This window comes from Peromyscus eremicus, chromosome X (assembly GCF_949786415.1).
Source record: "Peromyscus eremicus chromosome X, PerEre_H2_v1, whole genome shotgun sequence".
NCBI lineage: Eukaryota > Metazoa > Chordata > Mammalia > Rodentia > Cricetidae > Peromyscus > Peromyscus eremicus.
In genome coordinates, this window is record NC_081439.1 from 121,770,334 (window position 1) to 121,790,169 (window position 19,836).

At 41.1% G+C, this 19,836-nt stretch overlaps 1 protein-coding gene across 1 annotated transcript; it reads left to right on the forward strand.

Moving 5' to 3' along the window:
- Window positions 1-12,107: 12,107 nt before the first annotated feature.
- On the forward strand, window positions 12,108-17,867 carry LOC131899288 (melanoma-associated antigen 10-like). Its single transcript, XM_059250710.1, has 4 exons — window positions 12,108-12,336; window positions 14,983-15,064; window positions 15,831-15,915; window positions 16,466-17,867. The coding sequence occupies exon 4, from the start codon at window positions 16,531-16,533 to the stop codon at window positions 17,443-17,445; it is 915 nt and encodes a 304-aa protein (XP_059106693.1). The 5' UTR covers window positions 12,108-12,336; window positions 14,983-15,064; window positions 15,831-15,915; window positions 16,466-16,530; the 3' UTR covers window positions 17,446-17,867.
- Window positions 17,868-19,836: the final 1,969 nt, after the last annotated feature.

Consider the following 19,836-nt stretch of genomic DNA (forward strand, 5'->3'; position numbering starts at 1 on the left):
TTTCAGCAGACTTTTTTCCCACAACTGTCTATGGCATGACTGCAGAAGGGACTCTAACACTGAAGATAAGATAGAGATCTCTGAGTCTGTTGGTCAGAAATGCCAGACATACTTGCAGGAGGCTGTGGAAAGCAGAAGCACTTAGCTCCTCACTTAGATAACTGCTCAAAATTATCAGCAAAAGTAAATAAATACAAGAGGTAAAGAACCCATTGGTGATTAACTCTAATATTTATCTAATGTATTTTCCAGTGATATAGAAGTAGTAGTATATGTTACCAAAGTCATTTCTGGTTTTGCAAAAAAATTGGATACTTAGTTAATTCAAATACCTTGTAGAATAAAAATCAAAACAATACCCCACACCCCCTGAAAAGCACATACTTTTTGTCAAAAAATATAAACTCTCAGAATTTATTCTAAAATACTAGTCCAAGATTATAAAACATTAAATTATTTCCAAAAGTTATTTTTATTTTAACTCTTATAATAACACAAACATGAAAATAAATACATAATAAGGAAATGATTGATCTTGAATGGTAACATTATCTTTCTAGATATCAGTTACCTTATTTGTAAACAAGCAATGATATTTACTAGTTGTTCAGGAGAATAAATGTCTATGTACATGCGTATTTTACATTTAGTCCCAAGAGCTCATTTTCTTAATAAGTTTTCTTTGCTCTTAATCTCTTCTGAAAGATTTATATTTCTTGATGGGGAGAAAAGTAGTAGGAAGGAGAGAGCAAACAGAAAGTATTTCTCATTTCTCTCTATCCTTAAGTGATATGAGAGGTGCAATAACTGTTTAATTAAAGGTAATGTGAAATAATAGATGTTGCAGAAAACTTATCTCCTTTCAATAATGTTTCATAAAGATGCATATTGATACTTAGCATCAAGTGAACATGCCATTATTGTCTATTATTGCCATTAATGTCTATTATTTCCTCCATTTTGCTATCAGTCAACAAAGGCTCAGAAAAGTTTAATTCCTTCAATTGAGGAACCTACATATATACATGATAAGAGAAAGGCTTGGAAATATCTGTGTAAAAATTGAGAAATAAGGAGAAGAAACATGAAAACAAGCAAATTAAGGATAGGAGTCGACTAAATGCTATGTTTGTTTTGAAGTTATATTTGTAGAGAAGTCAACATTTTCCCCACAGAGTTTTTTTTTCTGTTTTGATAATTTGTTGTTGGATATTTGTACACTGTGTGAAGGTATGTTGCTGTGATTGATGTAATAAAAAGCTAACCAGCCAATAGCTAGGCAGGAGGTATAGGGAGGACTTTCAGGCAGAGAGAGGAAGTAGGAGGAGGAATCTAGGCGTGTATGGGAGATGCCAGGAGACATGGAAAGGAACCAGGAGGTGTAAGATGGAAGAGTGGTAATGCCATGTGGTAAAACATATATTAATATAAACAGGTTAATTTAAGTTATAAGAACAAGATAGGAAGAAGCCTAAGCTATAGGCCAAACTTTCATAATCAATAATAATTCTCTGTGTCATTATTTGCTTATTGGCATCCAACAAGAAACTGTCTACATTTTTTTATATGTATGGCTGAGAGGTGCTTCTATATGGTCTGTAGACATTTCTTAGAAGTATGCTAGGTTACCAGTTTTACAGATTCAATTGTATAGTAAGAAAGGTAATTCTTTGTGTGAGGTGTATGTGTCTGTGTGCATATATGTGTGCTTATCAATGAGTGCATAAGGCCAAAAGTGAGCACCAGGTAATTCATCAGTCATTTATCCACCTAACTTTTTGAAACAGGGTTTCTTACTGAACCTGGAACATTCTATTTTGGCAAGACTGACTAGATAGTGAGCTCCCAGGAGCACCTGTCTCTAGAGCCACTCCAATTTTTTTACTCCTACCCCAGTATTGTGGTTTTCTAAGTATGCTGCCTTGCCCAGTTAATTGTGAATGCTAAGCATCTATCTTCATGCTTCATAGAGCAAACATTTTATCAACTGAGCCATCTCCCAAACCAGCTTTATTAAGTCCTGATGTGTATTCTCTTATTATGGAGAATAGGGATGCTGAGATATCATGTGTATTGAGCTTAAATTCTTAAAATGTTATTCATTCTGTTCTCTACATTTGTTTCAATCCACTTTAGAGTCACAAATTAAACCAGAATCCAAAGGTAAAATCCCTACACATGAAAGTAACCCCAAGAAACATTTATAAGAAGAATAATGCCTATTTTTAAATCTTACATTACTAAAGTTTCAGGAATTTCTAATCTTTGATATCATTTAAGTATGAGCACTCTTGCCAAGAAAAGTTTTTATTTTAATTAGTAAGATTTCAAGATAACTTATTGTAACCCACAACACTTAGATCTTACCTGTCACTCAGTTGTCATTTATTATTCATTGCTAAGGTATGGAAGAAACTTAAGTTTCTACTGGATTGATTGCTAAAACAGGATCTCAAGTTTCAAAAATGACCCTTTCATATATATTCTATGCTTGTCTACATGTTTCCCATGATGCTTTTAATGTAAGCTTCACCCAGTGACCATTATACTTTTCTAAGCTTTATCTTTTCCAGATTGCTGCCCTCTAAACCAATGAGTAGTGGTTTCACCATTATTGTTGACCATTTATCAAAATGCAAAGCCCAGACTCAGGAATGTGGGTAATATATATATATGGTTTCTCAAGTTTCCATCTTTATGATACCAGGATATCATTAGGACAAAGAATTTTAATTCATGGTCTCAACCTGAAGTGGCTCTTGTATCCAGAACCCCATACAACCTGAATAATTTTGAAAATGTCAGAACAGAATTTAAAGCTCTGCCCAGAATCTTGAAGATGTCTCATAACATATATTGCTATATATTTCTAGTGCCTGGATTTTATTTTTTTATTTTTAATAAACTATTTACATATTTCAATATCATGCTAGAATACTGTACTTACATCACTTGCATTTCTCTCTGCTCTGTAATTACTCCCATGGCAGTCACCCCCTCTCAAACTCATGACCTCTTTTTCTTCAGTTGTTACTGTTATACACACACACACACACACACACACACACACACACACACACTCACTCACTCACACATGTAACACAAATCTTAAATGGTCTTTTAATATAAAACCCTGAGCCAGATATTGGGGTGAAAGCTGGAAGGTCAGAGAAACAGAACAAGCCATCCACATTCTTACCTCTATGAAATCTTCAACCTCAAAAGCATGAGTTCCTGTTTCCTCACTCCCTATATACCTTTTTCTTACTTCCTGGGATTAAAGGTGTGTGTGCTTCCCAAGCAAAGGCATGAGATTTCAAGTGTTGGGATTAAAGGTGTGTGCCACTATGCCTGGCTCTGTTCCCAGTGTGGTCTTGAACTCACAGAGATCCAGATGGATCTCTGTCTCCCAAGTGATAAGGTTAAGGGTGTGTTCCATCATTGTCTGAGCTCTATGTCTAATCTAGTAGCTGGCTCTCTCTTCTGATCCCCAGATAAGTTTTATTGGGGTGCACAATATATCACCACATTCCCCCTTTTTCTCTAAAATAATAAAAGACTATAAGAAAAACTATATACAATAAGTACAATAAGTATATATAATATATACAGTCAAGAATTACATTAACAATGTCTAGTCCATTTGCATTTGAAAAATTCAGAGAAAATATTCCATTATCTATCCTATTTTGGTAAATCCAAAATGTACCTAATTGACTTTCTATCCTAACTTGTATTACCAAGAGAAAACTATCTTTTGGTGTCTTTCACTTATACACTTTAAACCTCTGTAGTGAGTTTCTATGCAATTCGTGTTACATATATACCCTATTGAATCCACTTAATGTCGTTCATACATATGTTTATGGCTAGAAAATTGGTATTGGAGAATCTACCAAATGACATGTTCCTAGAAAAAACTGATTCTCTTCCTCTCAGTAGGCATTGATTGCCATTAGATCTTCATTGAAGGGTGGGGCCTGTATCTTAACCAGAGGAGATCAAACTTAGTCCACTGGGAGAGATGGCACGTAAATCTCGAGAAATGGGTTCCTGGTAGTCACACTCTGAGATTAACAGTTGTATACAAGAGATTTATTAGGGAAAGTTCAAGAGAGAGTGACAGTATTACACTTTACATGAGCTCTGGGATCCAGAGGGTAACAGCAATTAGGAACCCTTCCACCATTTTTTTGTTGTTAACAAGATGACTAAGGACTATCCCATCCTGGTGTTTGCATATTCCAAGGAAAGATACTTATCTGAGTTTTTATGATCTACATGATACCCTTGAATGATGCAAATGTCTCTGGACCTCTTCCAGTTGCCTTTCATTCCTTTGAGAAGATCCACATTAAGACAATCTCGCTTTTGTAAAGGCCTAAATAGAAAAATGCCCTTTATTTACAGGTAAATTAGGTTCTTAAAAGGGAATAGGTCCTTTGGAGAATAAAGAAGGCAGAGTTGAGTAATAGAAGATAGTAACCTGAGATGAGGCTATAAAAATGTGTACTCAGGTAATGTTTTAATTAGGCTTTTTATTTCTATGAAGAGACACCATGTCCATGAAAACTCTTATAAAGGAAAACATTTAATTGTTTCAGATATTTAGTCTATTATCATTATGGTGGGAAGCATGGTAGCATGCAGGTACACATGGTACTAGAGAAGGAGCTGAGAGTTCTAGATTTGAATTGGCAGAGAACAGGAAGTGACAGTCACACGAGGCCTGGCTTGAGCATTTGAGACTGCAAAGGCTCCAATAAAGCCACACCTACTCCAACATGGCCATATCTCCTAATAGTGGCACTCCCTATGTCCAAACACTAGAATACATGAGTATATGGGGGTCATTCTTATTTAAACTACCACAGGCAGTTTGATGTGGTTTCAGGGCTTAATGACCTTCATGGTTCTCCTAATTTAAAGTAGCGCTTTTTGGTTTTTGTGTTCCAGAATTATCCAGTTATCCAATCTCCAGAAGAGGAATAGACTCATGTCAATGCACATTTTTAGGCATAGGGTGATGTACAGTGATGTAAGGGCCAACAGCCACATGCAATGTATCAGAGAATGGTGTCTGTCTGCATACAGATCTACATAAATAAGTCTCTATGACTATCAGTGAATGAAAAGAATTTAAACACACTGAGAATCCTAAACAGATAAATATAGTGAAGAAAAACTTGGGAAATGTATGGTTGTTCTCTAAATGAATTTTAGAGTTCTCAGGGAGTTTTTAAATTGTGATGCCTAAAATTTTATAGGACAATCAGTTAATACATTAAACCTGTTAATAACCTACTCTACACATTTTTTCTAAATGAATTAACAATTTACTCATGAATACTTAATGGATATAAAATTAAATTCAACTAATCCTTTTTGATCCTACCTAATAAATCATCTCAGGATCCTCACTTTTTTTCAAAGGGAAGTTTTTCTTACTATATTTCTTATGAATTTATGCCAGCTTGGGCTCAACAGAGATAGTATTATATCATCCTTTGGTTCCAGTAAGCCTGCTTCTCCATGAATCTCTATTCTACTTTGTAGAAGCACTTTTTGAGATCCTGCCATGTTCACTTATTGAAATAAAATACTTCTAGCATTTTGATTGCTGCAATTGTAAGACATAGATGTCTTTACTAGGACACTGTCAGTGTGAAAGAACTACAGCTAACCCAGTGGATCAGAATGTGGGCTCAGCCAGAACATTGTTGCTTAGGGAAATTTAAATAGAAAGATTCACACCCAGGACATATCCCTAAATAAAAGGTAAAACATATGTGTTCCCTGACCTCAGTTCTCATTTTTGGAAAACCTTTACTATACATTTTCCTTGACTGGGTGTTCTCTTTGATTCTAGATAAATGTTTCACACTGTGCTAAGGTCAGTTCAGGGCACCACAGCTCTATCAGCAGTGCCTTACAGTCACATTAGTGGGAATCTAAAAAGCCTTCACCACCCACAGCAAATGTGTAGAGGACTGGGTTCAAAAATCTAGACTTGAAATTCACCTCTACAAGGTTGAAAGATGTTTTATTATGTGTTTTCTCTTTAGAGCCCTGGTACTAAGAAAACTAAAGTACACAGTATCTTCTAATCTGAGGAAGCTGTTAAATAAATGCCTTAAAGCTTTCTAACATTTCACTGTGCTACCATGGGGGGTGTGAAAAGAAATTGTATTTGTGATCCTGTTATACCAACTGCTACCTGTAAATTTGCTGGTGTTACTTAAGCCTCCTGAGCCTCAGTTCTCTCAGCTGCAAGTTGGAAACAATTATTGTGAATGAGATCAACCATAAAGAATGCTTAAAGGAACCTGACTCACAACATGACTGTAGTTGTTCATTGTTATTTTTCCACTTCTTCATGGTCAACTCATTTATTCTTTCTTCTATACCTGTCTCTCCATTGGAAAAAGATTTCTATAAAAATGACTTCATTCCTTGCTTTAGAATATATATATATATATATATATATATATATATATATATATATATATATATATATGTCATTGTATATTGGAAGTATGTAATTTGTCTTTTGATTTTCCAAGAAGTCACTGTAAAGGGATTGATTTTAGTCATAGAAGACACCATGGACTTTGAAACACTGTTGAGACTGTGAAAGACTATGGATCTTCTGAAGTTGAGCTAAATTCACTTTGCAGCCTCATACAGCAGTTAGACTCTGGGGACCAGGGAGAGGAATGTGATAGTTTGAATGAGATATCCCTATATTCTTGGGAATCTGAATAGTTGGTCTAGAGTTGTAGATACTGGGTAGGTTTAGGAGATGTAGCCTTGTCATGAAAATATGAACTTGGGGCATGCTTTTAGATTTCAAAATCCATATGTAGTTTCTAGTGCATTCTCTTGGCTTCTGGCTTGTGGTTCTAGATGTAAGCTCTCAGCTTGCTACTCCACTTTCTGTGCCTGCCTGCTGCCATGAATCTACACCACAGTGGTAATGGATTCTTAGCCTTCTGGAAACATAAATCCAAATAAACTCTTTTTAATATGTTCCCTTTGTTATGGTGTTTTATCACAGCAACAGAACTGTAACCAAGGCACTCACCCGTATTAAGTGTGCATAACCCCATTAAAACTCATTAGTTCACCACATCAGACTTCAGTGGTAGACTTACTTTGGATTATCTTTGGTTCCCTATTATTTTGTGATGTCTCCTCAGGAATACTGCCATACCATAACTACAGAAGTCATAAAGGCATAGACTCTTCCTGGGACCTAGGCATCCCCAGGCTAAGACTCAAACTATCCTTCCTTCCTCCAAGCCCTACTATCCATAACTGTCAGTGGCCCCTTTTTGTTAAGGCTTAATATTCAAGGGAGAAAAAAAATCTTACTCTCATGGCCTGCTGGCCTAAAGGAATAGGTCCTCCAAGACAGAGTCCAATATGACCACAAACCTTGGCTTTCCTGTTTTCTCCATTGCAGTTAGTAAAAAGTAGTTTCTCTCAAACCTCCTGTATTCTGTTCCCATGCTTCCTTACAGAGTCATGCACATTGTCTTAAGGGTCAAGGTCTAGGTTGTGGTGGTATTGTTCCCCAAAATATTGTGCACGCTAATAAACTTATCTGGGGTCAGAGAAGAGAACAGCCACAATATTAAACATAGAGGATAGGCAGTGGTAGCACATGCCTTTAATCCTAGCATTCCAGAGGCAGAAATCCCTCTGGATCTCTGTGAGTTCAAGGCCACATTGGAAACAGCCAGGCATTGGTGACTCATGCCTTTAATTCCAGAAAGTGAGCCTTTAATCCCAGGGAGTGATGGCAAATAGCAGAAAGATATATAAGGTGTGAAGACCAGGAACTAGCAGCATTTGGCTGGTTAAGCTTTTAGGCTTCTAGCAGCAATTCAGCTGAGATCCATTCGGATATGAGGACTCAGAGGCTTCCAGTCTGAGGAAACTGGATCAGCTGAGGAACTGGCAAGGTGAGGAAGCTGTGGCTTGTTCTGCTTCTCTGATCTTCCAGCATTCACCCCAATAACTGGCCTCAGGTTTGATTTTATTAATAAGACCTTCTAAGATTCCTGCTACACTAGGTCTCTTCCTCTGCAATACCTGTGAAAAACTATGTTCCTCCTCAAGGTCTCCTAGGCTATTTCCTGAGGATACTCCTCATCTATTGTCTGAACTCCTCCCTGAGATGCTGGATGACACTGTCAGCCTCCTGAATTCCTCCCCTCCACCCATCACGTACTGTACACACTGATTCAATTTTTAGACTGCAAATCTACCCTTGTTCATCCCATACCTAAGCCATTTCCCTTGCTAAGCATTCTTGTGTTTAGGAACCAGTATGGGATTTCAAACCAGGGACACTCCACTTTTAGGGTCCTGCAGTGCTTTGTACGCCCTTATCTCTGACCCAACAGGTTCAACCAGAATTTTCTAAACACTTCCCACACTCCCACATCTTGTCCTGGATGCCCCTTTCATTAAAGACATTAAAGACACAGCTAAAATGGCACTCTCACTGCCTGCTAGAGAAATTTAGACATTTTTGTTTCTGGATTCTGGTAGCATTTTGCCCTCCACCCACATGCACCTTGTGTTAGGCCCTTGAACGTCACTTGAGGCTGTACCTGCTTTCTCAGAAACTGTGCTGATACAGAATCTCTGAGTTTCTTTCAGGCAAGGCCTGTTTTCTCTTATTTATGTAAGTGCGATTCCCAGGACACTGTAACAGCTTTGTAAATGTTGGATCCAAGAAGGAGTGCTCCCTCCTTTCTAGAGAGGTGTCCTTTGCTCTTACCCTGAAGACCTCCAGGAAACAAAGCATGTGGAGGTGAGACAAGGGCCCTAGGTTCCATGAAGCCTGCCAGGTTATAAAACATCACTTCCCTAGATTCTCATCTGTGCTGTCATTGCCTACTTGGTTCTTTGCCTAACACCCCAGCAACACCGCAGAGCAGATGTAAGTCATGAATGAGTGTTTCCTGAATGGGGACTGTTCTTCTTCCTTAGTTCTGGTAAGTAGGGGAATTGTAATGTACTGAAGGTGCCCCGTCGTCACAGTACCTGGCTGCTAGTTGGAAGCTCTGTGATCTCAATGCATAAGAGCTTCCTCTTGAGTCACCCAGATACCCAGCTATAAGAAGTAGCTAAGAGTGGAGGACACACTGCACCATAGTCTCCCAAAGTTTGCAGAGGACAGATGTGTCATGTGATAATGGAGTGCAAAGTTCTGATCAATGTGTTACAGGTATGAAAACTGAATGAATTAGCCAGATGTAGACAAGAATGAATGGTCATTGGTTTGTACAGATGAAGGCTATCCACTTCCTTCTTGTGAATCCTTCAACAATTCTTGTCCCAACAACAGTTGGACAAAATATATTTCTAACCATCCAGTGACCAGAAGAGACTATTATGCTTTGACATGTCTCTTTGATCAAAATTGAATGAAAATATAGATTAAATCACTTGCCAAACACATGTTTTTATTCAAGTTTTAGGATTAAAAGAAAATAAGGACTAATTTGGCCAGAATGCAGTGCTGTGAGAAAAGCTGGATACAGGATCCCTAGGACTGAAAATGCAAATTCCAGCCAGTTACTCATGGAAGCAACACTGTTTCCAAAGATATGATGGAGGAGCTGCTTCAGGCACCTTCAATTGGATGAGAATATGGCTGCATAAAGCAAGAGACATCCTCTACCATAGCCCGGAAGTGAGTGTTTTAAGGGGGCTTCTGTTAGAATTGGAGGAGATTTTCCTGCATCTCTGTTCTGCTCAAATGTGTTCAACTATGGGGATTGAGGGTCCAGAGTCACAGTTTCTCTGCTTAGTAAGTTTGCCATTGTTTCTGAGTTTATTGTACTGATATAGATTAAATTCCAAACAATGCAGAACAATCATCCAGTGACTAAGAGTTTACTTCAGGCACAGAAAAGTTAAACATGGAATAAATGAAACAATTTTAGATAGTGTGGCCTGTGGATGAAGGAAACAGAACAGGGCATTGTTTGGTGTGGTGGTAGATGGATGCTAGCTACTTTGTATGGTCATGGATGGAACCACTTTCTCAGACGTTGCTGATCTCTGACTTGAATTTTGGAAAGTAAGAAGCCTTACTAAGTTCTGGAAGAAAATATTACTCAAAACAAATAATGAATTCTAAGGCCTTCTTGAAGTCAGCTTATGCAAAGAGCAGGAAGGAAGTTAAATGATATGGGATGAAACAGTATTGTCACAGATGTGCAGGGGCTTTTTCCATGTCTCACTTCTTGAGAAGAAAACATTTGCACATGAAAAAACCAGGTGAGGAAATCTCCAAAGTTCACTGGGATTGGACTAGTGTCAGCCACAGAATGGAATATATTAATGGGATATAGTGGGAAATATTCTGTTCCAAAACTTCTGTCAAGTCAGGGTGGACTTGAGCAGGCTTTCAAGCAAGGTGGATACTGAGTGAGGCCTCAGAGGTTCACAGAAGTGAGGATATTAATCAAAAGTCAGCATTTCAGTTATATGGAACAGAAGGAGCCTGGGCACTTGCAAGTGTCAAGGAGATAGCCCAGAATGGACCAGAGAGCCCCAGCCCACATATTCTAACACCAAATAATCTGGCTGTAGCCATGTTTTCCAGACTTCACAAAATGGGTTGCAAAAGTACATATCAGCCTCTCCCCTACATCTCCATTTGTAGACTGTGGGAGTGGGAGCTAAGCTCTAAGGTCCACAGTGTGCTGAGGGCCTGAGTCCTTTCAGAGTCAAAGTGAAAGCTACAGGGCAGCCTGAGGAAGCCCCACTAAAGTAAAGCTCTACCAAACAATGGAACTGTATGTTTCATAAACCTGGTACCAATCTGAAACTCCCTTTTATGAATAGCCCACTTAACCTTTCTGTCTGCAGGGAACCAGGTTTTAAGCTTCCTAGATTGGACAGTGCCAATGTCACTCAAAATTAAGGTAAGGGTTTAGGGTGGACTGCAGAGCTTCTATTCCACATGGAGGGACCAAAATTAATGTCACTGATCCCCTGTGGTAAGTCTGGCATCAAGATGTGACCTAGTGTGTGTGCATAAGCCCCCACCCATCTCCTTATTCCATCCCAGGATTCTGTGACTAGGGGATACCTTTCAAGATTTCTAGAGTGGGGAGGGCCTGGATCATTTCAGAGTCAAGACGAAAGCTGAGAGTGGGTAGTAGAAGCCCCATCCGAGATAGACAGCCCTGGATCCAGCAGCACCCCTTCTGAGGATCCACCAAAAAGGGCTGACCTTCAAGAAGAAGCACTCACTTGATGTTTTTCTATATCCTCATAAGATAACTTGGGAAACTTCTAACCATTTTTTTGAGTTAGCTTGAGTTTGAGGGATGCCTGAGTGTTAAATTTACGAATTAGCCCCCACCCCACCATACCACACCCACATGTAAGGGCTTGGGAGATGAAGGATCATTTTGTGAGGTTTCTGGACAAGAGACAGCCATTCTGTATCATATTTTCAATCAGTGAGACCTGCTTAAGGTGGATTACAAGAGCCCTTTAAGAACAGGAGGTCCCCACATAATTCAGTGTCATGCCCAGGGTCAGTCTAGATTTCAGTGGAGCAAACATAGAAAAATGAGACCCTACTGCTTTCATTGCTGGGACCTTTGAATAGGCACTATATTCTGTCATTCCCGGAGGGAAAGGGCGGTTGCCTAACTTGCAGACTGAAAGCAGGACCTGAGAGTGGAATGTGGAAGCTCCACTCTGGATAGAGAGACAAAAGATAGTATCGTTATTCCAGGGTGATGCGCACTACTCTAAACTGGACTGACTTGTTGAGAGGATCTCTTTCCTTTCCCTCAGGGCGGGTGGGGAGATTCTGCTCATAAGAGCTATTTCAGTTTCCCAGGGAGAAGAGGACAATGTGATTTTTCTGAGTCCAGATGGAAGCTGGCTGTGGATATCAGAAGTCCATACTAGATAAAAAGGTCTGGATAATCAAACAACATTATGTCATTCTGAGGGTCTTTCATAAAATCGAGGCTGAGTTCTGGCAATGTGTGGACTCCTAAACTTCCGCATCTTGCATCCGGGGACTTGAATGACTCAGCCGTTTTGTGAGGTTCCCGGAGGCTAGAAGATTCCTCAGTGCTGATTTGTGGAAATGATCCCCTCCCCACTGTTTCACATCCACATCCTGGTAGTTTAGTGACTCAGATCCATTTTGTGAGGCTCCTGGAAGGGTGAAGTCCACTCGGTCCCTTTTACATCTGGGGATTTAGGCAATTCACAGCCAGCACACCAGGTTTTCTGCATCCAGGAACTTGGGGGACTCAGAACCCTTTTGTGAGGGTCGTGGAAGAGGTAAGTACACTTAGCACTTTTTGCATCTGGGGACTTAAGGGACTCAGAGCCATTTTATGAATGTCCTGGAAGTGGGAAGTCCTCAGCGTTTTCTGAAACCTGGGATTTCAGAGGCTCAAAGCCATTTTGTAAGGTCCCTGGAAGGCGGAATTCCAGTCAGCATTTTCTGCATCCAGGTATTTGGGAGGCTCAGAGCCATTTTTTTAGGTTTCTAGAAGGCGGGTCCAGTCAGCACTTTCTGCATCCAGGTATTTGGGAGGCTCAGAGCCATTTTTTTTAGGTTTCTGGAAGGCGGGTCCAGTCAGCACTTTCTGCTTCCGGGTACTTGGGAGGCTCAGAGCCATTTTGTGAGGTTTCTAGAAGGCGGGTCCAGTCAGCACTTTCTGCATCCAGGTATTTGGGAGGCTCAGAGCCATTTTTTTTAGGTTTCTGGAAGGCGGGTCCAGTCAGCACTTTCTGCTTCCGGGGACTTGGGAGGCTCAGAGCCATTTTGTGAGGTTCCTGGAAGAGGGACAGCCTCGCCTTGGTTTCGTGCTTTCGGCGCTCAGGTGAGAACTGAGGGTGGGCTCAAAAATCCTCTTTGGGGATTAAAGGACCTCAAGTAATGTAGTCTGATACCTTTTGTTAGTATGGTACTATGTGGGGCCTTCTTGTAGGCACAGGCCATGTTTTCAGTCCGTCCTTGGGGACTGCACGGGCGCGTTGTCAGGGTTAAGAGGAAAAAGTCATCTCTTGTCCAGGATTAAAGTCTGACTGGACAGTAGATTTAGAAAACCCCAATTCAGATAGAGGGTCCCACAATATTAAATCTGTATCCCTGTGATCAGTAGTACAGCAAATGGTGATCTACTTTTAGTAATAAGCCCTTTGCTCATGTGCTCACTGTACAAAAATACAGAGGATACTTAGAGGTCCCTTTAGATAGATGGCAACTTTGCTTTTGCTTTCCGTGTGTGTGTGTGTGTGTGTGTGTGTGTGTGTGTGTGTGTGTGTGTGTGTGTGTGTTAGGAGTGGGGGCTCTAGATCTGTGGTTCTCAACCTGTGCTTTTGCAACCCCTTTGATAATGAAAAGACCCTTTCACAAAGGTCACCTAAAACCACTTGAAAGCACAGATATTTACATTACAATTTGTAACAGTAGCAAAATTACAGTTATGAAGTAGCAACAAAAGGAATTTTGTGGTTGGGTGTTACCACAACATAAGGAATAGTATTAAAGGGTCACAGCATTAGGAAGGCTGAGAACCAATGAACTAGATCAAACTCAAACTGTAATTTGATTGGGAGTGTTCTTGGGGAACTAGTTACTTCCTCACACTCTCCAATGAGTCAGTGCACAGGAGACTCCAGAAAGAGGAAGGGTCCAGGATCTGTAAGTCAAGATGGGAGTAGTTTGAGAAACCTGTCGCCAAATAGATAGGCTAAGATAAAAAAAAGCTACATTGTATGCTTTTGATAATATTGTTACAAACTAAGGCTGATTTATGGGAATGAGCCCCTCTCCTATCTTCAGTAACTGCTTCCTGGGATTTGGGGGGATTTAGAGCCATGTGTTGTGTCGAATTTCTGATGCTCAGAGGATGCCTTAGTGATGACTTGCAGGATTGAGCCCTCGTAATTTGCAACAGGTCCCTGCTCTACCCGGTATGAGGTTCCTGGAGGGGAGACAACCAAATTATCAATCCAGGAGACAGCAGAAACTGCACCAAAGAAACACTTTCTAGATAGAGGTTTCTCAGTGCTGTGGATATCTGTATGCCATGAATGTGTTCTTTTGATTGGTTAATAAATAAACTGCTTATTGACCAGTAGCCAGGCAGGAAGTATAGACAGAAAAAAGAGAGAGGAGAATTCTAGGAAGTGGAAGGCTGAGTCAGAGAGACGCTGCCAGCCGCCATGATAAGTAAGATATAAAGTACCAGTAAGCCACGAGCCATGTAGCAACTTATAGATTAATATTAATGGGTTAATTTAAGATATAAGAACTAGATAGCAAGAAGCCTGAGCCATTAGGCCAAACAGTTTAAATAATATAAGCGTCTGTGTCTTTATTTGGGTCTGAGTGGCTGTGGGCCCGGGCGGGACTGGAGATAACTCCAGCTACATCTCTGTTAATGCATTCTGGTACCAAGTGAGGCCCAAATGTTTAAAATAGAATCTTGCCCTTTACTTAGATCATAGGTGGGCCTCCATTCTCTCCTAAGCACTGACAGGCCCAAGCAAGAGTAATAAGATTCAAGTACTCTTTTGTTTTACCCTGTAAGATGTGAGGGCAGAGTACTTCTGAGGAGTAAGGCCTTAGATCTGAAGAAGGTACCAGGGCCCTGAAGGAATAGCAAGTAGACCTCTGATATTATACATGAAAAAGTTGCACACCCCTTACACACTGTCAGCCTAGACTGTTTCTGTGGAAGACATTGGACCAAAAATGTCACCTCTTACTTCCTGTTCAGGGGTTTAGGTGGGGATCATGTTTGGCCTGGGCCTGAATGATGGATCTAAAGGTCAGCAGAGGCCTTATAAGGAGAATTTGGAAAATCTCCAGAACCCTCAAGACCAAAGAAGAATCTTCCTCATTCTGCCTGTCTTGATGAATTCCCAGGGGTCTCAAGATTGGATTTATCCTCACTTCATTTTCCTCCTCAGGAAAGTAAACCTGTACAGTGTGTGGTATCTCCAAAGCAGCAGTGGAACCACCTGAGATTACCATTATCTGCCAGCAATTCAGGTGAGAAATATGATGAGGACTAATGGTGTAAAGAAACTCTACATCTGCTAACCAAGGAGCACTGTCTGTATGGTTCAGTTCTTATGCCTGGAGATCCCTGGATGGGTAGCTAGGGTTGAGGGCTTAAGCTTAAGTGCGTGCCTACTGGTGATAGTTCTCTTGTAGATGTACTTCATCCTAGGATTAATGTCAGTTCTGAGAAGATAACTACATATGGAAAAGTGAGCTGGTGACACATCTCATCCATTCCTATGTGGGGTCTCTGGTAGTGATCACATGACCTGGGCTCATCTCTGCTGAGATACGGGTTCCCTAAGTTCACCTGAAGTTCATCTCACCTATCCTTGAGATTTTTCCTTTACCTCAGACCTTATCTACCCCTAAACTCTCACCTCATGCCTGAGATAGTTTAAGTAAACAAGCCACTTAATGTCTCTGAAACATGATCCCAGGACATACATAGTCTATACAGTACATTTTCCCTTGACTTCAAATATAGTCCTCAATGGAGGTCCATACTGAATCCTTCTGCTCTCCAGGGCTTTAAAGATCTCAGGGAGGTAAGAAATGTGACCAGAATGGGAGACCTTGGTTAACCTCAGGGCTTCCAGGATCTAGCAAGTTCTAGTCAGGACCTCAGAGGATGATTGGAAGAAACTCCAGCACATAGCACAGACATGGGTCTCAAAAAAGTCTTCCCTGCACCACTTTCTCCACAAAAGTTCTCTGCAGGGTCATCAGTCTGAACTCCTTGTCTTATTTCCAGGCATTAATCTAAAGGAGCTGAAGGACCTATTAATAACAGCTTGACTCAAGTCATCAGAGGCAGTGTCAGGTACATCAGTACGAAGGTGAGACCTGAGAGAGTCCCATCAGAACAACACAGAGACTCAGTACCTCCCTGCCCTCCTGTCAGCAATGAGAAAACGTAGGCACTTGGGGAGGATTCCCTCCCTTCACAACCTCTTCCCTCTGTATCATAAAACATAGAGCCTTGCCTTAAGGAATGAAGACATGAGGGTCACATGGAACAACCCCCTCCTTTACACATTTATCCAGGTGAAGATCAGGCTGGTCTCATATGCAGGAAAATCAGGTCATATTGATTCGGTCTACCTTTTGTACTTTCTCAGTACCTGGTATAAGGAGGTTTGAGGCATCCTTACTTCCTTTGGTTGCATCTCAGAGATACAGAACTTCTGGATATTTGCCTCAGGCAAGACGAGTGGTGTGCCTGGAGAAGTCAAGTCTTTTCCCCTTTCAGTCTTTTAGGAGTGCATGCAGCACCATAGTCCTTTGGCCTTAGAATATCACCCAAGCAAACTCCTGTAACAAGCTTTGCTTGAGAGCTGCCCAGGGGACAGAGTTAGAGTCCTCTTACATTTTTCCTTTCTTTCTCAGGCTTCTGAGTCTTCATCCCTGTGACCTGCGTGGTTTCCTGCCTGTTATTGCCAAGGAAACTCAAGATGGATCCTACTGAGAACAGCCAGAGCTTCAACCTCCCAGACAGCCCTCAGGCCCAAAGGGAGGCAAGGGGCCTGGAGAGTGCGCAGGTCCCCATAGCTGAGGCTAGGGAGGCAGAGGCCACTGCCACCACCCCAGGGCATATGTCTGCTGGAGGAATGCTCAGCTCTCCCCAGAGTGCTCAGAGAGCCTCCTCTCCTCCCACTGCCATGGGAGGGGCATCATCTGCTGAGGCCTCTGGAAACCAAGAAGGGGAGGTGGCTGAGCCCCAGTTTCCCCCACGGGCTGTACTAAATGGAAGGATAGTTGCTTTGGTGAGATTCCTGCTCATCAAGTTTCGAAAGATGGAGCTAGCCACCAAGTCAGAAATGATGCAGAGGGCCATGAGAGATTATGAGGAGTACTATCCTGTGATCTTTAGAAAGGCCTCTGAGTGCATGAAGTTGATCTTTGGTATTGACATGATGGAAGTGGACCCATTTGTCCACTCCTATTTCCTTTTCCCTGCCCTAGGGATCACCTATGATGGGTTGATGCATGGGGTTCTAGGTGTACCCAAGACAGGGCTGGTCATAATTGTACTGTGCATCATCTTCATAGAGGACAATTGTGTCAGTGAGGAGGTGTTCTGGAATGTGTTGAATAGCCTAGGGATATATGCTGGTATGGATCATTTCATATTTGGGGAGCCCAAGAGTCTGATCACTGAGGATTTTGTGCAGGAAGGGTATGTGGAATACAGGCAGGTACCCAACAGCCATCCTCCTCGCTATGAGTTCCTGTGGGGTCCAAGGGCCTATGCTGAAACCACCAAGATGAAGGTCTTGGAATTTTATGCCAGCATTGTTAAGCAGGATCCTAGATCCTACCCTGAAAAGTATGCAGAGGCTTTGAGGGAGGAGCAAGAGCGGGCCTAGGCCAGAGAAAGCCAGCAGATAACACTGCTCTGGTCAGCACAAGTTCTACTGTACTAGCAGTTTCTAACCCACATCAGGTCAGGCAGAGGGGTGAAGTAAATAGTGGACTGGTGAGAAAAAGAGTATAAATCACTCCTTTCTTACTATTCTGTTTGAGTGACTTGAGGAGGCTCATTATAAGATTTTGTTACTTTTACTACAAGACTCATTTGCTTGAGATTTTTAAGGTTACAAATGACATTAGTAATGTATCTGTTGTTGGTCCAGGTTAGGAGAATTTGTTATCTTGAAAACAAACAAGAATGTTTTCTAATATATAATATGTCATAAGATACAATAACGTTAAAGTTAGAATTTCCTGGGTGATGGAAAAGAAGTTGGCATTAACATAAAGAACAGAATAAAATTAATTTTTGATTGTGTTACTATGTTTAGTCTCTCATTTGGGTTAACTAATTAAAATTAAAACTAAAGTAAGCTAAATGGAATCTCTTCCTAAAGCCTTCACTGAGAACCTGATCTTTGCAAAGTCCTGTGTTAGCAGTGAGATGAAGGAGAAGCCAGATCCCTCTCTACCCATGGATAATTGGTACATAGAAGAAGCCAGATCCATGCTTTCTTGTAGATGTGGTGAGTGCAGGAGCCACAGCCCTGTGGGGAAGACAGAAATCTTTTTAGACCACAAGGCCCAGTACAGAAGGGCTGCAAAGGACTCTTCTGTGATCAGAAGTCCAGCGTGCCTTAAACTAAGGCAACTTGGGAGGCTGAGGGAATTGATTGTAATTAAAGTGTGAAATAGCTAAGGCCAGACCTTCAAGAGATGTGGCTGCCTTAGGGATGAGAGAAGGGAAAACTACTCTGAGCAGTCCCTGTTGTCAGCAAACTTCCGCAGAGTGGAATCAGCCTGGGATTGTCGCTCAGTGGTCAAATACTTTCATGTCACATGAAATCAGGAAGATTGTAGTCCCATCACATCAAAACACAAAACTTAAAAAGTTAGGAGAATCCTGTCCTGGGACAAAAATAGGAATTGCGATTGAATACAACTCATGCACTCCAAGGTTTACTGCTATGCTCTACAGAAGGTTCTTAACATATGTGGGGGAATCATGGAAAAGCAAGGCCTAGAACTCCTAGACAGGGCCCCTTAAGATTACTTTCAATATTTCTTTTCTTTTTTTTTTTTTTTTTTTTTTTTGGTTTTTCGAGACAGGGTTTCTCTGTGTAGCTTTGCGCCTTTCCTGGGACTCACTTGGTAGCCCAGGCTGGCCTCGAACTCACAGAGATCCGCCTGCCTCTGCCTCCCGAGTGCTGGGATTAAAGGCGTGTGCCACCACCGCCCGGCAAATGAAGTTGTCACTCAATATTTCTTATGTGTATCAGTGTTTTTCCTGCATGTAAGTAAGTGAAGTATATATGTACCTGGTGTCTAAGGTGGCCAGAAGTAGGTGCCAGATCCTTTGGAAGTGGAATTAGAATGTTAGCCTGCGAGTGCTGAAAACAAAGCTTTGGTGTACCAAAAGAGCAGCAAGTGCTCTGAATTACCAGAGCTCTCTAGCCCTAGATGAAGTTAAACTGAAAAAAGAATTATTTGTGTCTGTATGTCAGTGTGAGGTCAATGCATGCATACCACTGTACAGGTGTGGGCAGCAGAAAACAATTTTCACATTGTTTCTTGCCTTCCACCATGTTGAAGCAGGACCTCTTGTGTGATATTTTGATTGTGTTCTGATAAATAAAGCTTGCTTGGAGTCAGAGGGCAGAGCTAGCCACTAGCTAACCATAGAGGTTTGGAGGACTCTAGAGCGAGGAACAGAAAGTGTTAAGATACTATCTCTGCCCTTTGGGATTGGACTATGAAAGAGGAGGGGACTGTGGGTGCTCTCCTGCTTCTCTGATCTTTCAGGTTTTTACCCGTGATATCTGACTCCTAGTTTTTATTGATAAGATTAATTAGATTAATGCTTCAATCTCTCTTATTTCTGTTGCTGTACTTTTTACTCCAGGCTAGCAGTCCTCAGAGATTCTAACCAATTTTTCCTCTACCTTCCACCTCAATAAAGGAGTGGAAGGATTTAAGTTGGACTCTATTGAACCTCACACTTTATGTGGTTTTGAGGGATATAACTCAAATTGTCAGACTGGAGCAGTTAGCACTTTTACACTCTGATCATCTCTTCAATCCTAAGATAATATCTTACTTCAGTTATCTCCAGTGCAATTGGTGAACTATTGGAGGTAGTGGTTTACCTTGAAAAGCCTCTGGGAGAGATGGATGTGAGAAGCTGCTCCTGGACTCAGACTCCAGGAGCGTCATTGTAGGGGTGGTTAATTTGCACCCAGATTTTGATGTATATCCAAAAAGAGGAAGGATTTGGTGAGTTTTATTCC

Excerpts from the sequence above, each read along its gene's own strand:
- LOC131899288 (XM_059250710.1), top strand. The coding sequence starts at position 16,531 with ATGGATCCTACTGAGAACAGCCAGAGCTTCAACCTCCCAGACAGCCCT.